This window comes from Tauraco erythrolophus, chromosome Z (assembly GCF_009769465.1).
Source record: "Tauraco erythrolophus isolate bTauEry1 chromosome Z, bTauEry1.pri, whole genome shotgun sequence".
NCBI lineage: Eukaryota > Metazoa > Chordata > Aves > Musophagiformes > Musophagidae > Tauraco > Tauraco erythrolophus.
In genome coordinates this window covers 88237997-88257927 of record NC_141496.1, presented here as the reverse complement: position 1 = coordinate 88257927, position 19931 = coordinate 88237997, and the positions used below count along the sequence as shown (strand labels likewise).

The 19931-nt window shown below is 39.2% G+C and overlaps 1 protein-coding gene across 3 annotated transcripts in view; it reads right to left on the bottom strand.

The window, feature by feature from the left end:
- Window positions 1–18352, bottom strand: part of NFIB (nuclear factor I B) — a 265735-nt gene extending 247383 nt beyond the window's left edge. For all 3 annotated transcript variants that reach the window (XM_086629999.1, XM_086630000.1, XM_086630003.1), the window contains exon 1: window positions 18257–18352. In XM_086629999.1, the coding sequence (XP_086486125.1) occupies window positions 18257–18352 (96 nt within the window). The remainder of the gene's footprint in view (window positions 1–18256) is intronic.
- Between the last annotated feature and the right edge of the window lie 1579 nt (window positions 18353–19931).

Sequence of the window (19931 nt, the reverse complement as noted above, 5' to 3'; positions counted from 1 at the left end):
AGATAGCTTCACACAATTATAATGTACCTAAATTGTGTGATAATAACATAAAAAATCTTTTCTGAACTGAAGGCTCGCTGCTCCTTCTTAATCCTACTGGTCATTTCACTACTAAACCCAGCAAGATCAGTAAGCTGTGAGTATTTGTCAAATAATAACCTTTAACAATGTATTTCATGGGTCAATTGCACAGCATGCCAAACACTATTTTTGTGTACCTCTTGTAAATTATTCCCATCTTACTGAGTGCCACTTTAGTTCTGCATCATAGAATGGAGCAGTAGTTCAGCTGGAAGGGACCTACAACGATCATCTAGTCCAACTGCCAATGAACAGTTGCCTTTTTTACAACTTGTGACATTTATGTTTCTGTGATATACCTTCTCACTCATCTGCCTGCCAACCTAAGTAATCCTAGTCCTTTTAATCTCTTCTTTTAACTGACATACTCTCCTGTGGCTGTATAATTTGTGCTGTGGTGACAGAGGGAGAGCAGCAGCCAGCATTCCTCTGACCAGAGCAGCTCTTGTTCTCCTCCCTGCAGACTTAGAGACTTAGAGGGTTAGGGGGAAAAAAAAAAAAAAAAAAGGAAATCCTCCTTAGTGCCAGTCATGAAGTCGTGAGATGATTATGAACAGCTCTGGCTGTGAGTGAGTGCTAAGAATAACCAGAGATAATACCAACAGGACTGATAGGGACTTTTGGTGCACAGAACACCAGGGCTGTAGTTTTCACTTAAAAATAATTTAAGGAGAGACGTGAACAGTTGCCAACTTGAAAGTGTTTCTCGGAAAACTACCACCTATCTGCAACAGCGTGTGTGATTGTGTGTGTTCAACTGTCCATCCTCACCAGGATCCTTCATATGTAGTCAAAAGAAGGAGAGCTTCTAATCTTATTCTAAGCACAAATAAGTAAATCGGCTTCATTGCCACGTCTTTAAAGCAGGGATAAATCTTGGTTATTATGATTAGTAACTTGGCGGACTAGGAATTTTATTTTTGCTGGACCCAGTTTTAGTAAGTGATCATGAAGATCAGCCAAATAATTTTATCATGTTTTTAAAAAACAGTTGTATAACTAAGTGTCTCATGCTAGCTTTGGTCACTGCAGAATTAGGAAGTCATCTCAAGCAATAACAGAACATCCTTTCGTCTCTTTTTTTTTTTTCAAGGAAATACTTGAAGACAGTTCCTGCTCTGGAAGAAGCACAAAAAACACCGTTAGACGTGAGGGAATGTTATATGACTATGCCAAAAGGCAGAAGAGTTCAGGCCAATAATGGCAGGACACAGAGCAAATCAAATTAATACCACATTTCAACTAGTTTTTCAGCACTTAAGCAATCATTATTATTACATCATTTACTATTTGTAACACATTTAACCTTCAGGCAGAGGCTGTATGGGACGATCAGGCAGATTCTGACTTTTTCCTGCAGGGAGCATAGATTGCTGTTGCAATGCCCTTAAAGTCACTATACTAATCTACAATAGGAAGCCAGATCTTCTTGAAATTTTATGGTTATAGTCTTGCCTAAGCAGGCAATGCCACCAGCAAGTCCAGTTACTGAATCTAGAAATCTAGTAACCACCACGTGGTACAGAGCTTCTTCAGCCTCTCATTTTCAGTCCAAACTCCTTTGTCACTTATTCAACACCTCCTGTATAGAAAAACCACAGTTTTGAATTGGAAATTGTTCATCATCACCAACTGAAGGAAGTCAAAGCTCAGAAGACTCACACTGGGCTTGTCAGTATCTCTGACATTACAGAAATACTTTTGCACCTGACTTCTTCCAGTTGTCCCCAGAGAGACTGCTTACTTGGACATTGAACAGTTGCTTTCAGAAATTTTCCTATTGAGATGCCCACAGGACTTTGTGTTTGATGTGAACTTAATTATTCTTTTGTTCAAGAAGCTGAGATATGGACCCTATGTCTTAGCACTTTCCTGCAGCCTGAGCCGGCCATAACAAAGCAGAAGAAAACTTCAGAAGTGTTCAGGATGTCCTCTTGATAAAACTTACTGCACATTAGGTCTTGTTCTGCTTTATGCAGGGCTCTGTGTGAATATTCTCCACCTGTTCTTCATCATTCGGCTATCCATGGAAAACCTTTAGCATATTTGTTCCCTTATCTGTTAATCTTTATTCCCTAAAGCTCAGATTTAAATTGGCCTTGTAGGCCTTTCCCTGACCTCTGAGTTGTGTAGAGTCTTTTGAGAGGATGTTAAAACCTCATTTTCTCTTACTGTGTCTTGGCCAGTGAAGTTCTGCTCCAAGAATTTCACTTAATATAAAGCTTTTTTTATTTCAATGCATTTTACCTCCAAGGGACCAATTGTGTCAGATGAGATTCACAGGCAAAAGAATAAGAAACTGTAAAACAAAGTACCATTTAAAAAAAACATGGTTTGCAAAATAATATCTTTTTATTTATACTCTAAACACTTAATGGTAATTTCACAGTCTTAAGGAAAACCTCTTATTTTTCACTACTCCTGATGACCTGTGCATGAGTTGGAAATGGTGAGCAAAGTACCTTGCCTTTGCAACATATGCTGCTACTCACCTGGTTGTCAGTTAAATTCTCAGATTAATTAGAGAAGCAAGTTCCTGAAGTACTCCTGAAAAACAGTCTTCTCTACAGAAAGGCTTTCACTCTCTGTTTGGTGAGGGCAAACTGGCTCGTAGGCAGTTCAAAGTGCTGTATTGTATTAAAGGTCTCGAGTTTCTTGCAAAACTGAACTCCTGAAGTCTGTTCTGTAATGCACTAACGCAGTTTTGAAGTACTCTTTCTCACATGTACCTCAACTCTGTACAACACGGGGCATTGTGAGAAGGTACAACGCAGTTGGGCAGTGAAACAGCTGCAGTTGGACACAGGACGTGACTAAAAGCGTCATTCAGATTTATAGATATGTAGAAATACAGCTATTCATGAATCTTTGATAAAAGTAATGCAGATAAAGACTACCTTGTTCCATTACCAAATCATTCCTAAAAAGAAAATAATTTACTTTCACTAAAAATGTTTCTCAGTGCAGTGCCCGTATAAATTACTCAGCAGACGGGTCAGTAACTCCCTTTCTTAAGAACACATTAATAGCCAGAAGAAAAGTGACATTAATCTAAAGAGACTCACAGATTTCTAAGGAAATTTTACTGAAGTTACCATGCAGTTTCTTTCCAAGAAGTCAACAAAAATGATACAAAATGACACTCAAATTGATGGTAGCTCAACAGAGCAAAAGGACAACTAACCTGTTAAACTGCAGGTGAGACAATGCCTGTTCAGCTAGCCTGCTCTAGATGCCTGCTAAGCTCCACTGATCCAGTAGCTTTTAACTACACAGGGAGCCTGTGGCCACTTGCTCGGATGTGGATGTCTACACCATAGGAAGCTCTTTCCACCAGGGAAAATCCCTCCTTGGGAGTTGCTGTGCATAAGTCAAAGCACCTCTGCTATGAAGCCAGGCTGAGAGAGTTGGGGCTGTTCAGCCTGGAGAAGAGAAGGCTCCGGGGTGATCTTATTGCAGCCTTCCAGTACCTAAAGGGGGCCTACAGGAAAGCTGGAGAGGGACTTTTTACAAGGGCGTGTAGTGACAGGACAAGGGGAAATGGCTTTAAACTGAAAGAGGGGAGATTCAGATTAGATATAAGGAAGAAATTTTTCACTCAGAGGGTGGTGAGGCACTGGCACAGGTTGCCCAGAGAAGTTGTGGCTGCCCCATCCCTGGAAGTGTTCAAGGCCAGGTTGGATGAGGCTTTGGGCAACCTGGTGTAGTGGAGGGTGTCCCTGCCCATGGCAGGGGGGTTGGAACTAGATGATCTTTGAGGTCCCTTCCAACCCAAACCATTCTATGATTCTATGATTCTATGATTCTATGATTCTATGATTCTATGATTCTATGATTCTATGAATGCTCTGGTGCAGCTTCGTGTCTGGCTCATCTCCAAGAAAGATCATCAGGTGAAGTCGTAGGCGCCACGGTGGTTGCTACTATCAGATTATCACTGTGGGATTCACCTGGCACGTTGATTTACAGGCATGGATTATTCTCAACTATATCTTGAGAACAAAATGAGCAAACTTGAGAGTTCCTGGAAGGTAAAGTCATAAATACTATCCCTTTCTCAAAATGTGCCTTCACCTCAGTTGTTTCAAACAAGGTTTATTGTTTGTTTCCAGCAGTTGTTATATTGAACTTACATTTGGAGAGAGCCAAGCCCATTATCGTTTTGAAGAAGACTGAAAATACCAGTGTGTTAAGTGCAATGAATTAAGTCCTAGATGAAAACGCTATACATTAGGGTACATTAGCTCTAGTTTTCTTCCAACAGCTGCTTGGAGTAAAGCAACAAAATGTACTGCATTGCCAAAAAGAGCACACACATCAAAACCATTATGGCATCGAAACTGAGAGTGCAACTTCCAGGTGAGGAGCTCTAACTTCCTAAAATGCTTTTTAAAAGTTGCTTGTGGTTGTCTGACCACATCTCTTACTGCTTTGTATCCGTTATTCTTAGACACTAACTAGGATGGGAAAAATTCAACTTCTTAAAAAATGTACTATGCATTCACAACATTTTCAGATCTGACTGTGACCAGCTGAGACATTTTTGAAGGTAAGAATTCTGTTGAACTTGATACCATAAACGCTTTTAATCTAAACATTCACTTAATGATCAAAGTCTTCCCACATTTCTCATCCAAGCATGGATTTGAGCTGGCTGGGAATTCTTGCTGAAGCAGTATTTTTCTTGAAAAGGCCAATTAATCAAACTCAAAACTTTCAATAGAAAATTAACAGCTGAAGTAAAACTTTAACCAGAAATAAAGGCAGAATATAATTTTTCTTGAAATGAGAAAAGGGGGAAGGGGGTGGGAAAGAAAAGCAGCAGCAGCAGCAGCTTGGTGGCTAGAGTACATCATCAGTGAGGGAAACCCAATTTCCAGCCTTTGTTCTCCTTCACTTAGATGAAAGGTGTATCTCCTACATTTCATTTTTTTTTCTGGTCAGTAAACAACTTGGAGTGAGACTCTGATTCCACTTAAAACTTCTGCACATGTGCAGAAAAAAACCCCAAAACTGAATTCACTGACTGTTTATCTAGTTCAGGTATGTGAAATGGCAGAGCAGGGAATTTAATCGTTGTTGTATGTTTTCCTGGCTATGATCCTAACATACAAGTTACTGTCTGCCCATCTGTGTGCTATCTTCTCTCTGCTCTTTCTCCTCTTGCCCTTCCCAGTCCTAAGGACTGGAATAATAAAATAAAATAAACAAAAAAGGAAAAATGTTGATTTTTCACTGACGTGAAAGATTTCAAGAAAATACTTGAATATTGGGAAATTCAGATAGCAAACCCAATTTACAATCCACAACCTGTGTAAGAATACTTGCAAAGTCTGTATACTAATACTTTCTCTAAAGTAAGCATTTCACGATTGTTAACCACTGTATTTTCCAGTGTTGGTCTCCTGTCCACTCAGCGCAGCCCAAACCAAGGAGTGCTTCTTGAACTTTCCTTTTTTAGAACAAATGATGTTTATATTCAGTGTAAGGGTTGGCATAAGGGGTCTAGCACTTCTTACTGTGCAGTGTCATCCGCAGAACACCAACATTAAAGTTTGCTTAAACCAAATTTCCTATCTTGTTCTTTTTGGGGTACTTGAGGAACTCAGAGCTCCTGTGTCTCTGCTTCCTCAGCTGCTTTATATGTTTATATTTTTTTTGTTAGGTGGGGAGGCCTTCATAATTGCTGTTCTGTGTGCATTTATTAGCAGTTAAGGAAAGATGTTTTATGGCATTTTTCCTGCCTGGCAGGAGGATTGCGCACAAAGTCGGACTGCTAAATATTTTAGATCCAGCAATAATGCCCAGATTTCTTGGCTAGAGGGCATGTTCTTGTGCTCCAGCCACGGAGTGCATCTGTACCACATACTGCAACACTGGGCAGAGGTACATGCTCCATATTAGTCTAAAAAACATTCGTCTGAGAAAGAGAGCTCATCACATCATAAATTAACCTGCTTCTTATTCAGAGACAGCTTGATTATGTTTATAGACTTTTACACTATGTTGCTATGCATATTGTGGATATTCCTATAACAACTGCTTAGGGCAGTGTTCTTTAGGTGTACTTGAAACTGTGGATTCCTGTCCTGTTTTCTCAGATGACAGAGTTGTATTTTCTCTTTTCAGTCAAAGAGCCTAGGAGATGCACTCAAGCATTTCTTCCCTTAAATGTCAGTCTCATATCCTTCTTCCTGTATTTATATTCCTATATATACATATATTTATATTTATATTTATATTTTTAAACACATATATCTGCACACACACACACACATATATATAAAGGACATTTCCTTGAATATTAGCCCTCATCACTAAAGTACTTTGAAAAACAGTATGTTTGGGCTGTCAAATACAAGCCCTACTGCTATATGACATTATCAGACATACCTATCCTTCTTTTATTCAGCTATGCTTTTGGGAAATATTCATGTATTGAGTTTCACCAGACATCATACAATTTCTCTAATATAGTGGATCATCATGTAAAGGAAGATTCATTTAAAGTTAAATGCTAGCAATATCAAGAAAGTGAAAAGGAAAAAAAAAAAAAAGGTCTCCAGCCAGTAAGTGTCTGAGCACTCTGCAGTACTTACAAACACATCCACAAACGGCTGAGTAGTCTGATGTGTTGGATTTCTCACGAGGCATTGTTTGGAAGACAAAATTAACCTACAGCAGTGCACTATGTAAGCTTGAGAAGAAGCAGCCTTGAGAAAATGAAAATGTTTCCAGACTGCAGCCTGAAAGCTTTCTCAGCAACATGAGACCTTACTAAACTCACTTCACTGCTCTTCATAAAGCAGCCACATCACACTGAAGGTTGCTCTGCTGTGATGCTCTCTCATGGCCTGACACCTGACCAGGTGGGAAGATCTCTCAAGCTGTTGGGCTGCTGCTGTTGACCTCACGTTTTTATCTCACATATGCATATAATGTATATATTATGCATATAATAATTTATAATTATTTAATAATAAGCATACAGGGAAGTCTTGAAAACATCAGTAGGCTAAGGCGTACCTGGTAAATATTTTCCTGATTTGATATTTCAAATAGCCATAAAATCCGCTCCCAAAGCCTTGAGTGACCAGAGCAATGTAGGGAAGTGAGGTGCTGGCATATCACAGCTTTAAAATAGAGCACCTTAGAATGTATTTGTTACATAGTTTGAAGCATAGATATTCAACCTCCTTTTTTTTAAAAGAAAACACTCAGATAACCTAGAAACATTGTAATTATTAAGAGACCAGCTATACCAAATGCTAAAACACTGAGGGTCCATCACATTTTAGACCACAGCATGTCTTCCAAGGTAGTATTTTTCTACCTGTCTAGTTTAATTTTGTTAGCAATATCATGGATGTATTCACGCAACATCTAGTTTTCTTTTAGCATGAAATAAACCTAATTTGGAAAAAAATCCTTGTAGTGTCTCTACTGTGCAGTGTATTAGTCATCCTATCCTTTACAGTTTAAGCTCTTTGGCATTATAGGAGAAATCATCTGCTACATACTGGCATCAAGCAAAAGCAGATTCATAAACTCTGCCCTTAATCTCTCTTTCAGTTTTCTTCCAATTAGAAACAATCTTTTGCTGATACTCTAATTAATACTTACACATTAAAATATTAGGCATTATAGCAGAAATCATCTGTTATATTCTTGCATAAAGCAAAACTAGGTTTGTAAGCCCTTGCCCTTAATCTTTCTTTCAATTTTCTTCCATTTAAAAACAATCTTTCCCCAATACTCTAATTAATGCAAATGATATTCATGATTAGTTAGTATTATGCTAATCTGAGCCCCAAATTTACCTAAATCTACATGGTGTTGTCTGAGTACCAGATTGCTTTGGGTTTCTAAGTAAAATTACATTAGCCTGCCAGCTGTACAAAACACCATGATAAGAGTAGAAATCCAAGCAAATCATCAAGATTACATTAGTTTTGTTTCTTAATGAACAACTGTTTGCATTAGGGATTACAGACAAATTATGGTTTTCCTCTCTGTACCCAGGCAGCCAGGCATCTGTTGAGAAGTTTCATTTTTTTTCCTGACTACCCCTAAATAGATTGAGGGGAGCTAAGGCAGAGAGACGGGTCTAATATTTCACGTAATTGAATTTTTTTCCATTACACAGCAATCACCACCCTGGGGCCCACTGCTAACCTCGAATTTCTCCTTTCCACTGCTGCCTGGAACACTGGAGAAACCTGAGTGGGTTTTTTTTCAGAGAGGTATCAGTCACCTAGCTTCTCCTCTCCTCCCACAGAAGCAGACTAAAAACACTTAGTGTGTGTTAGCAGCAGGGAAACAGGCAGGGAAACTGAGCCACGCGAAGCCGGGTGATAATGAACACGGTACCACCAAGCCTGCTGGTTTCTAAAGTGTAGCAACAAAGCCCCGTTTTGGGTACGCCCGCAATTTAGCAGCCTGTTCAAGTTTGTCCCTGCTTCGTGTCAAACTGCTGTAACGTGCTTATTGTTATGTTCTGCTTGATTTAATTACGCTCCTAGTGTACAGGTTTGCTCGTTCTTCCGTGCGCTAATCTCGTCTCCAGAACTCACACTGTGACAGCTCATTATTGTTGGCAAAAATGTAGGACGCCGATAGGAAAAGAAAGGCTCTGATACACTCATCATCGTGTACCAAGACCTCCTGATTACAAGATACCAATAATGAGTTAATTGTGGATCAATCTGTAGAGTGCACGACAGCAAAGGGTGGGTGAATCACCATCCGCGTCTTGAATGTCAACACCAAGGAGCAGCAAAATAGTTCTGGACTGTTTATTTCCTCGTGTCCAACCCTGTGGTAATATTACAACTCCCTCTTGGCCCACCCAGAGCATCAGATGTATACACACATGGACCAAAGGGCACTGCCGCTGTTGTGGAATTTATTTAGAAACCCTACCTGAATATCCCCCAGAACACAATCTCCCTTTCACTTCCTTCAAATGGTCAATTCAAATAGTTTTAAGTAATTTCAGCAACAACATATGAAGTTGAGAAAAAGCAAAATTAAACTGACAGATGCCTTTCCTATTTGTGGTCAACAATGCATGCTCCAGATTTTCTTTGGTGCTTTTTCAGATTTCTTATTGCAAACTACTACAGAAAACGACCACTCTAAATCTGATTTTATGTGCTAACAAAATGAAACAAATCTAAAAATATCTGCATATGAAGTCTGCAACAAATGTACTGAGGCTATCATGTTTTAAAACTCATTTGAGGGTTTAAGGGAAAGTCTGAGTGACTTCTAAAATGCTTTGGGAAAACAATATTTATTAGGATACATTTTTCTGAAACAGGTGAGCTGCAGTTCTGTCTTCGCTGAGTCCTATTAAATGCAACAGTTTAAACTGAAGCAAGACGAAATCAGGCCTTCTGCTTGGAAAGCTGCCTAAGAGCTAATACAGCTGAGTGTTTCCCCTCCATGCTTGTCACATTTGGTACTTCCGTCTGGATATTTTTTTACTGTTGACAATATATACAGAATATTAAAACAGTCACTAAAATTAGTAAAGAGGGGGACAATCTGCACATTATATACCAGGAAACTTCTAATTACTCATCAGTATCATCTGAAATACAGAGATTTACAAATACTGTATCAAAAATACCAAGCATTCTACCATGTAAATTAAATTATTAAATCCAAGAATAAATAAGAGTTTAAAACCCCTTACAATTTCTGCTGTGGTAAGAGACACTGACAAGGCAATTAGATGGACTGAAAACCTGAATGGTTATATGTTACTCGGTGAAGACATTCTGTCAGTTAATGATACATCAGTTTGCTTAATGATTTGTGAAAGAGCACTAACAATTCATTATATTCTGCTCTATCGCTTGTCAGCGAGATACCTTGAGATAATTTAGTAGCACAATGGAAAAACACATCCGATGAAGTGGTCCAAAGATCATTGTACTACATTAAGTTTGGGTAAGAGTTTTTAGTAATTCAGAACAGGCGTGTCATTGCTATTAACACATTCACTTTGTTCTGACGCAAGGTTTTGAACCAATTGTTTGGGCAGCAGTGTTAATCACAATGTAATTTACCTGAGCAAGACTAACAAATACTCCTTATCTAAGGTGGCCTCAGCCTTAGATGAAACTCGTCATGTTTTCCCCTCTGGAACAATTTCCAGGTTGGTAACTAGTTTGGTTAAAAAGAACAACAGATTTTTATGACAAGACACAACATGAAACTGGAGTCAGACACATCACTGATAGGATTAAAGTGAAAAGCACACAGAGTCATGGTGCTGCTGGCTGGAAGGAACTGAAATGGCTACTGAAGACTTTTACAGAAATTCAAATGAAGCAAGTGGCTACCTGAGTTCAGATTCTGCCTCAGGAGTCCTCACCCGCTCCTCGAACTGCTAATTATCAGTACCAAGGACAGAAAATTCATGGGCTTTATGACTGTGCTGTACCCCTGAAGAGCTGGAGTTCAAGCCCAGGTGTAAAGTGGAAGCCAGTGATCCTGCTGCTGCATCTGCCGTGGGTGCTTGGTGGATGGGTGTCAGCCTTCAGCTCAGATACATTTAACACTTCTAACGTTGGGGCCATCAGAATGCACTCAAAAAAATTTGCTCGGTGGGCCAAATAACCTCACAGCATGTTTGTGCAGACTTATGTAGACTGTGTTCTCCTTTCCTAGCGTGACAGGGTCTAGACTGCTCTTAAAGCCAGGGAGAAGGTTGTTCTGTGAGAGCAATGGCTGACATTACAAGAAACCACAGCAGTACTGTGGGTCACAAACAAATAAACAACGAACCACCACCACCACCATCCCCCCAGTGTCCTCGAAGATGCAACTGAGAAATCCTTGATTTGCAAACACACGTGCAGGAACAGTATTGTGGCTGGGGAACGGAGGCAGTAAGCTCTGCTTAAGAAACATCAGCATGTCTGCAAAGATGTTCTGACAGATAAAAACCTCAACAGCCTTCCAGGGTGGTGCAATAAATTTCAGTGGTTTCTGAAATTGTGTTAAATTTTACTTTGAGGTAGCACAGTGATACCTTCATACATGAAACCAACATAGTAATTTATTTCCAGTGAAAGACTGTTGTAGAATATCCTTTTGTGGTTAACTAACAGGTAATTTTAAAGGTGTTACAAAAGCAGAGCTCTTCAAAACCTGAAAAAGGTAGTTAGGACCAACAGATAGGAGTCTGGCAGAGCGCATGGCATATGACTGGTTAAATAGGACAACTTGACAATGTCAATATGGGGATGAAAAGGACTTGAGATTGGAGGGGGACTTTTCACAAGGGTCCATAGTGACAGGACAAGGGGAAATGGCTTTAAACTGAAAGAGGGGAGATTTAGATTAGATATAAGGAAGAAATTTTTCACTCTGAGGGTGGTGAGGCACTGGCACAGGTTGCCCAGAGAAGTTGTGGCTGCCCCATCCCTGGAGTGTTCAAGGCCAGGTTGGACGGGGCTTTGGGCAACCTGGTGTAGTGGAGGGTGTCCCTGCCCATGGCAGGGGGGTTGGAACTAGATGATCTTTGAGATCCTTCCAACTCAAACCATTCTATGATTCTATGAAGCATTTCAAATGGCTTAGTTTAAAAGCCAGGTATTAAAGGCTTCAGTTTGATGCTCTGTTCATTTTTAAGGGGAATATATCTCCTATATTGTATGCACAATTCTCAAGACCAATAAGTTTTCGTAACAGCTTGTTTTTACAGATTGCTTGCCCTAAATGGAAGACCACATAACTTTATTTTATCAAATTTATTGTGTGGAAAAAATCAAATGTCTTTATTGTTTGGCAGAAGTCAAAACCCTTATGTCCTTTTTTCTTGAGCATTGGGAAAATTTACATCTAGTCTAACCTCTCTGTGCAGTCTCACAAAGGATTCACTTCACTTCCATTGGAAGGTAATATTCTTTGAGATTCCCTGAGAAGAGAGTCATCATTTAAAAGGATGCTACACAGAAAATCTCCCCCATCAGCACTTAGTACCTTTGAGAAATTGACATTTCACAGTGATGATCTGAGATTTGACGTTTGACATTGAACCTCTGCTTAATAAAACAGATCTATCACTGCACATGCATGCTAGTGCAAGGACAGAAGAACTTAAATGTTTACATGACATTGCAAGGTACAAGATATGTTAAAATATTTGATTGCGTGTTTTTGTTTAGAATTCTGAATAGCTGTAGTAAAATTTTGAAGACAGTTAATGGTATTACTGCATAACTGCACAGAGGTAAAGTCATTAGTAGCAGCTGATAAAGAAGACAGAATTTACTTCCCAATCATATTGGGTTTACAGGTTTGAAAGAGCTGATTTCATTTGTTCTCAATGCAATTTTTACTTCTTTAAACTATCTTTGTCATGATGCTATAATCTAAGACACACTATGTCAATTGTAGCCAATACCTAGCCATCTCTTATTTCTAGCAAGTACAAAGGGAGTAACTTCCTTATCTTTTTGTTTTTTTTCACTAGTAACTTCTATTTCCAGTTTAAATTGCAAAAAAAAGAAATTGCAGAAACCTTCACCTATCTGTCTTTATTTTAGGTCTTCCATTTCTTTTCTGAAGTTGCTTTATTCAAGATTGTAAATCTAATGTCTTACACTTAGGAGTGTATATCTGAAAATATATCTTAAAGAGTAAATATGTTTCCAGTTTTGACAGAACTTTCAATCTATCAGTACCAGAGTGTAGAAAACTCAGCTCTGTTTCTTCAGAATTTTGACTCAGCAATCATCAAATAACATCGGGGATCCATGATCATAAATTCTGTCTAGAAAACTACCTTTTTTGCACAGTAAAAAAATTTTGTCGCAAAGAAAACAGGTACCTGGAAAAAACAGCAAAGTGAAAGAACAGACTGAATACTTCAGAGCAGAAGAAGCACTTTTATTACGAGTTGCACCAGATTTCTGTAGGTCCTACAGAAGATTCGGCTACAGCAAGGTACATGAAACGCCAATGTTAGTTACATCTCAAATACTACAGCTGTATAAGTTACAGACATTATATAAAGTACAACTCCATTTTACATGCTGTAGAGCATGCTTGAGAATTAAATAGTCGCTTTCTCCTGATTTCAGTGAGTTTTGGATCGTGCCTTAAGCCAACACAGTCCACACATATTTAGACGTGCAGACACATACACACATACACACAAACATACGTTGATGATATTGTTGATGTGTGGCTTGCTGCATAAGAAAACTGCTAACACTGCCAGAATGAGAAGACAAAAGGGGACATCGTTAGACCCCCAGCGTGGAGCTCTTGCTGGATACGAGTTTGAAGCACAAATAGAAAAACTTGTTTCACTCAGAAGGTGCTGCAATTGCTAAACACCTCACAGTAGCAAATCTACCTGGAAATATATGGCTAACATGCAAGGGACAGAAAGGGAAAAGACACAGCGGAATTAGAAAAATATGTGCTTGTGAATATATGCGCAAATATATTTTTCTTGGTTAAAAGGACAGTTTTTAAAAATTGACAATGAAGAAGTATTAAACCTCACCACCACCAGCTTCATTCTACAGTAATGTACACTGTTAGCGTTTAAATTCCCCGCTACTTCTAGGTTTTTCCTTGATGAAGGAAGATTATTCCCTTGTTTTGTAATAAAAAACATTAAACATTAGAAACGAATGCGCATTCAAGTGTTACAGTTCTCCAGACAGATCTTTCAGATTTTAAACAGTCTAATTCTGAGATGTACTAAGTATACATTATACCTGAGACAGATATTTATTACAGACTGAAATGTAACTGTTTGGAACAAAACCTAAAAATTAAATACTTATAAGCATATTCAATATGTCTTAAAAAATGCTTCTTCTGGTTAATTATTCAGAATAAGTATTACATAGTTAATAAAGGATATTGTAGCAAGTTATGCACACTGCATTTCTTTGTAAGGAAAACTGAACGACAGCTTATGAATATAACCTTGAGCTAACCCTTCCTTTTACCCATTCCTCCCCCTGAAATTTATAGAATTAAGATATTGTGTCCTAGGTCCATGAATAAGCACAGCATGTTCAATATGTCCACAGTTATACTGACATTTGTTTCTAAATCATTTAATTAAAAGTCATTATTGAGAACAAAGGATTCATTAACAAGCTGTACATCTGAACAACCGATGGAGTTGTTGTGTTATGAATATCATTTTAATCCAAATTAGAAAACTGCACAGATGTGCTGCTGCAAAATATTGACATACTGCAACTCCCTTGGAATGTGATTAACATTTGTGTTAAACCAAAAAGTACATTAAACCCTGGCTTTACTAATTTAGGACTGGAATAATTATTTTAATGCTGAATTATAGCATCTAAATTGTTATTATTTTTACCTCCATTTGGGATTATATGCCCTACTAAAAGAGCTTTAATACTATATGAAATCTCTCCTTTAAAAAATATTTATTTCTGAAAGTTAAAATATAGAGTAGAATAAAAAACTGATAAACTTCGTATTGACAAACTTTTTGTTCCAAGATATAGTTATGATGCTTTTAATCATAAGATCAAGTCATTAAGCAAAAGGAAATGTGCAGTATTTGCAACAAATCAGAACTTCCTAGTTGTCTCTGGATTGTTCTTAACACAAAGCTGTGATTTCAATGCTTTTTTTCCAACAGTTTTGAATAAACGGACTATTTTTCATTCTCTATCTCTACTGCACATACACGCATCTATGTGTACAAAAATAGGGGTCTGAAATTAGGAAGAAGAGATTTTTTAGAGTATATATTTACACTCTTCAGATTTGCATGCAAATGATCTGACAGACAGAAGCATACTTTCAGACTTTGGCACAGTTTTAACGAAATAGCTTTCAATAGGGGCCTGAGATGTAAATATTTGGAAACATTTCTCACAAGAAAAACCCAACAGCCTAATAACAACATCAGAAAGTTTTGTAAATAGCTACTTAGATTTGAATCTTTAAGTCTGTAAAGTGATGACTTTTTAAACCTAAAAAGTCAATCACAAAACACCATGTGACTGTAAACTCAAACTAGTCCTTTGCCATTAGTGAAGGGACAGTAAAAAATATCTAGTGTTTCTACAGGTATCGTCCTCTCGATCACCCTCATCATCATTCCTCCTCACTTTATAAATAGAGATTTTTCAATAAAAAAATTCTAGAGTATCTGCCAGCTGTACTGAACCATACCTGATATGTAGTTTCTGTTTGTTCACTGAATACCTTCCTTCTCTCACCATAAAGCTGAATGCAAAAATAATAAGATGATGCACAAGTAAGATGATCACACTACAACCATCTAAAAGACTGAGACAATTGGTGAACAATTCTCCATACGTTTACTGTTATTTAATATATTAAAACTTTAGTTTTGTTTATATTTGGATATTACTCAGTAAAACTTTTATCCCCTTGTGTTTTAGTAAACACATCTGTATTCAAGAGAACACAGATGCAGAGAGTGTGTAATTTCTGTTTGTTTTTTTTTCCTATCAAATGAATTTGTTTTAACTGTAGCTAAATAAAATAATCTGAACGAAACAAGCAGTAAGATAGGAAACAACAGAGTAGTATTACAACACCACAGGTGGATAACACAGACTTTACTTACTGAACACTCATTCCACTTAAAGAGAAAGACAGAATGTTGTTTTCCAGAGAATAGTTTCAATGTAACTACTTTAAAAATATTTTAAAAGAAGCCATTATTTAGGAATATTCAAAATAAATTCAATGTTGAATATCCATGCAGCAAAAGAATTATGAAGTAGATAGTTTATATGTAATGAAAAAACACCAAGTTTTATAATGATGTCTGTCATAACAGCGTTTGTTAATAAACTTTTTTAAAACTATGAGTAATCATCTTAATACACTATTTCCCATTCCCCACAAAGCATTTGCAATTCAGTGTTTACAATCATTCAGGAAAAGCAGAAACAGAAAACCAAAGAAGTCTGCCTTTCTTGTTTTTTCACTCCGAGGTCTTAAGGTTTTACTTACACTGCATATTCCTGGTAGGAATTTACTATAAATTATTATGCAGTAAACTCTGTGGTAATATTTTGTACACTATGTCACTGAAGCATAAGGTACTTCTTCTTTGAGACAAAACAATGCACATCGTACATAAGTTTACCTCAGATTCTGCAACTGCTACTGTATATATTAGAAGTATGAATCAAAAATGCAATGCACAGCTAAAATATAATTTGATTTTCACCTCTACTTAACAGTCAAGCGGTTTTAAACTGCCTTCCTAAAATGCACATGAAATGCAGACTCGTGGCAGTGAGCATTTACATTACCTGTATTTTACAGATTACCGTTCGGGATAAAATACTGCACGGAGTGAAAGTATTGATTTTCTTTTCCCTTTAGGAAGCAATGCCAGCTTACTGAAAGCTCTCCTTAGAGAAACTTTTGTTAAACTTAAGACACGCTCCTTAAAAAAAAAAAGCGTTTGCGCATGCAATATTAAGGATATCTGCTATGCAAGCATTTCATAGCACTTATGTCTAAACATCTCTCAGCCACTTTAACAGCTCTTTTCAACAATGTACATACTTACAATAAAAAAGTCTGATTAAACATCTAAACACGAATCTAAACATAACACTACACAGTATAACCCCCAGCAAAAAAAAAGTCGGTTCACAAAACAGCTTTTTATAATTTACTTTCCTCCTCCGTTCTTTTCAAAGTCACACGGATGTTCATACCACAGCAGTTCAACAAGTAGGAAAGACAGAAAAATTCTCCTTCCCTGTATCCAAAAAGTACAGAAGCAATCACAAGTAGCAAGCGTAATTTAAATTAAATACTCCCTTCAGGTGTGGCACCCTCACTGAAGGCACGTATCAACATCCACCTTTGGAAAGATAACGAAGTCCTTGCAAAGCAGTGTAGGAAGGCAGTTGTAATCAGAAAGCTGCCTTCTGTCCAGGCACTGGGACGTGCTGTCCACTGGTGCTCCCCAGACCCACCGCCCAAGAATAAAGTGCCTATTGTCTCAGCACTGTACTAATTGTGAAAACGCAGCCCATGCAGTAAGCATAATAATTATCCAGACAAACAAGCAAAGCCGATCGACGAAGGAATGAAAGGGGCAAAAATACATGACCAGACAAAGCAACCCAAGAATGAAATTAATATTCATAGTGGAATGCTAGCCAGCAGAAGGTCCCTTTCATGGCATGGCTATCGCATAAAAGAGACCATTGTCCACATGCAACAAAATCAGTATATGAAGAAAACTTCACGTAGCTCTGCTGAGGAGAAAAGCTTTTCGTTCCCAAAACACTTGCTCCTGACCCCATTGTTTTGATTAAATAAAGTTCTGGGTTCCTTTGCCCGGCAACATTAAAAAAGTTGTCTCTCAGGGTCCACCCTTCCCTGAGCTCTGTAAGGTTTTTTTTTTTTTCCACCTCCCCGCTTTCATTTGCAGCTGTATAAATATGAACAAAAAAGCCATGCTCGTCCAAACAAAGAAAAAAATGGACTGAATATGCATATCCTCATTAACTAAATTTAATTATGACAAGCGGCATATCAATCAGTAGTTGCTCCAGTTACTGCATTCACTGGGAGGGAGGAGGCCTCCAAATTAAGGGGAAGCGTGGGGGACAATCGCATACTGATTAGGAGGCTGCTCACAACATGATACAATACACTTTGTGAGTAATTATTCAGAGGAAACAGAATAAAGAGACCGATTGCTCTATTTTTAAGACCAACTCAAGAACAATTAGCCAAGAGCATGATGACAAGCTTTCTATTTTCCCGTGTCTGCTTCCACCTCCACATTCTCACACCAACTAGCTTGGCAAGCACTGCAAAATTTGCATTTCATGGGGGGAGAGGGGAAAAAAAAAAAAAAGAAGGGAGAGAGAGGAAGAAGAAGAAAAAGGAGAAAGATAAATCCCGTGCTGTCTGCGCTGCTGTTTTAAAAAGAAGGCCCATGCCCCTACAACAGCAGAGAAACCCTATCTAGCTGGCGGTGATGTTTACGAGCTCTGCGGAGTCACTGGGCTGGAGCTGGAAACTTTGCACGCTCTGAACTTTGCAGCACGTGCAACGGCGAAGGAGGAGTTCAGACAGGGGGGGGAAAAAAAAAAAAAAGAAATGCTTCCAGGGAGGGGAAACAAAAGTTATCACACCAACTTACCATCCACCAGGTCCTGGCTGACATGTCATAGCATAGCTGCCATTTTATGGAGCTGTCCGACGCTTTCCCTGCCATTACGCTGTCAGCAACCTTCATCAGACGCAGCTCAATGGAAGATAAGACACCTAATCAAGAAAACATCAGCAGTGGCTTGCTGGGCTACATGTAGGCCAATCCTTATCACACTGCATCATGGGAAAAGCTCCTTTATTAGCAAGAACTCCAACCTCACCGATATAAAGACAAGGATCAGGTTGGGTGTTTTTTTTTTTTCCCCTCGGTTTTCTTTTTTTTTTTTTTTTCTTTTTTTCCCCTTTTTGTCTGAAGGGATTGGTGAAACTAGCCAGCGTTCTTTGTGTATCATGTGTGCACCAGCCCAGTGTCTTGCAAGTGGGCGGCTAGCTGCGCTGCTGGGCTACGGCGGGCTGGAGTTTGTTTGCATTCCCCTCGGTTGCGCGTTGCCCGGCATGGCTCGTGGTCGGCTCCGAGCGTTAGGAACGGAGGGAAAGAAGCTGCTCCACAGTGGCATCTCCCCCGACACGGGCAGGCGGGTTTCACCAGCACGGTGGGGGCCTGGTTCGGATGTCCCGCGCGCGCACACGCGCGTGCAGCGGCGGGAACACACAGGTAGCAGCTGCAGCTGGATGCAGCGGGGGTTGCCAAAGGCTACAAACTCTGTTCTCGCACCGGACATATGGAAACAGTTTTAACTCTTTGCGATCAGCCTTTAACAAGGAATAGGAAGGCTGGTAAGTCGGCACCAGGAGCGGGGAGGGGGTGCGGTGTCAGGATTTCAGTGCCACGGACTTTTTCCCCCCCTGCCCTTCCCATGGGTGCTCATGGTCTCCTCTGCTCTGGATGATCTAGCTGGGAAGGGGGAGGCGAGGGGGGGTGGGGAACTATTTCAATCACTGCTCCCTCCTGCTCCACAGCTTCAGGTCATCTGCCTGTTGTACCTACCGACAGCAGGGAGGGAAGGCATTCTTCCCGCAAGGTTTTCCATGCAAGGGTTTTTCTCTATTGGAAAACTTGACGATTCCCTGAAGGAAGGGCTGGCTAAGAAGAACAAATAATTCTGACTTTATTTTAAGCTGTGGAAAAGCAAAAGTAGGTATATAAGCACACAGAGGAAATCAATAAACCCTGGCTCACATTAAAGGGGATATACAAAGAGAACAGGATTTGCTAGTCCTGGCTGAAGCGACCAACATTGGTTTCACCGCTGCGTTGCAGATTCTGTACGTGCTTTAGCTGCAGGTCCCTCTTCAGCAAAAAATCCCCCACATTTCAGAAACCGTCTCTTTAAAATTATCACATTAAAATAATAACTGCAAACAAGCAAGTATTTCACAGGCTTAGCATCTCTCTACTGATCGTGCTTTCAGCTTAACAATCTTCCACATTTTGCTCGGTATTTTACACTTGAAAAGCCTTCGCAATCGACAGGCCCCTTGCACCTATTTGCTATAAGCCGTGAGTAAGAATCCAGGTCCACTGGCATATGGAGGTACCACACCATGGCACATACAGCCCCCACCGGGACTCCTCACTGCTGCACCTCTTCTTTCCCATCCATGTGTTTGCCTCTTTTTCCCCTCTCCACAGTCTTTTTCCTTTCCACGAAGACCACCTCCAGAGTTCATCACCTGTGCAGCTGAGAGCCCCCTGTAGCTGC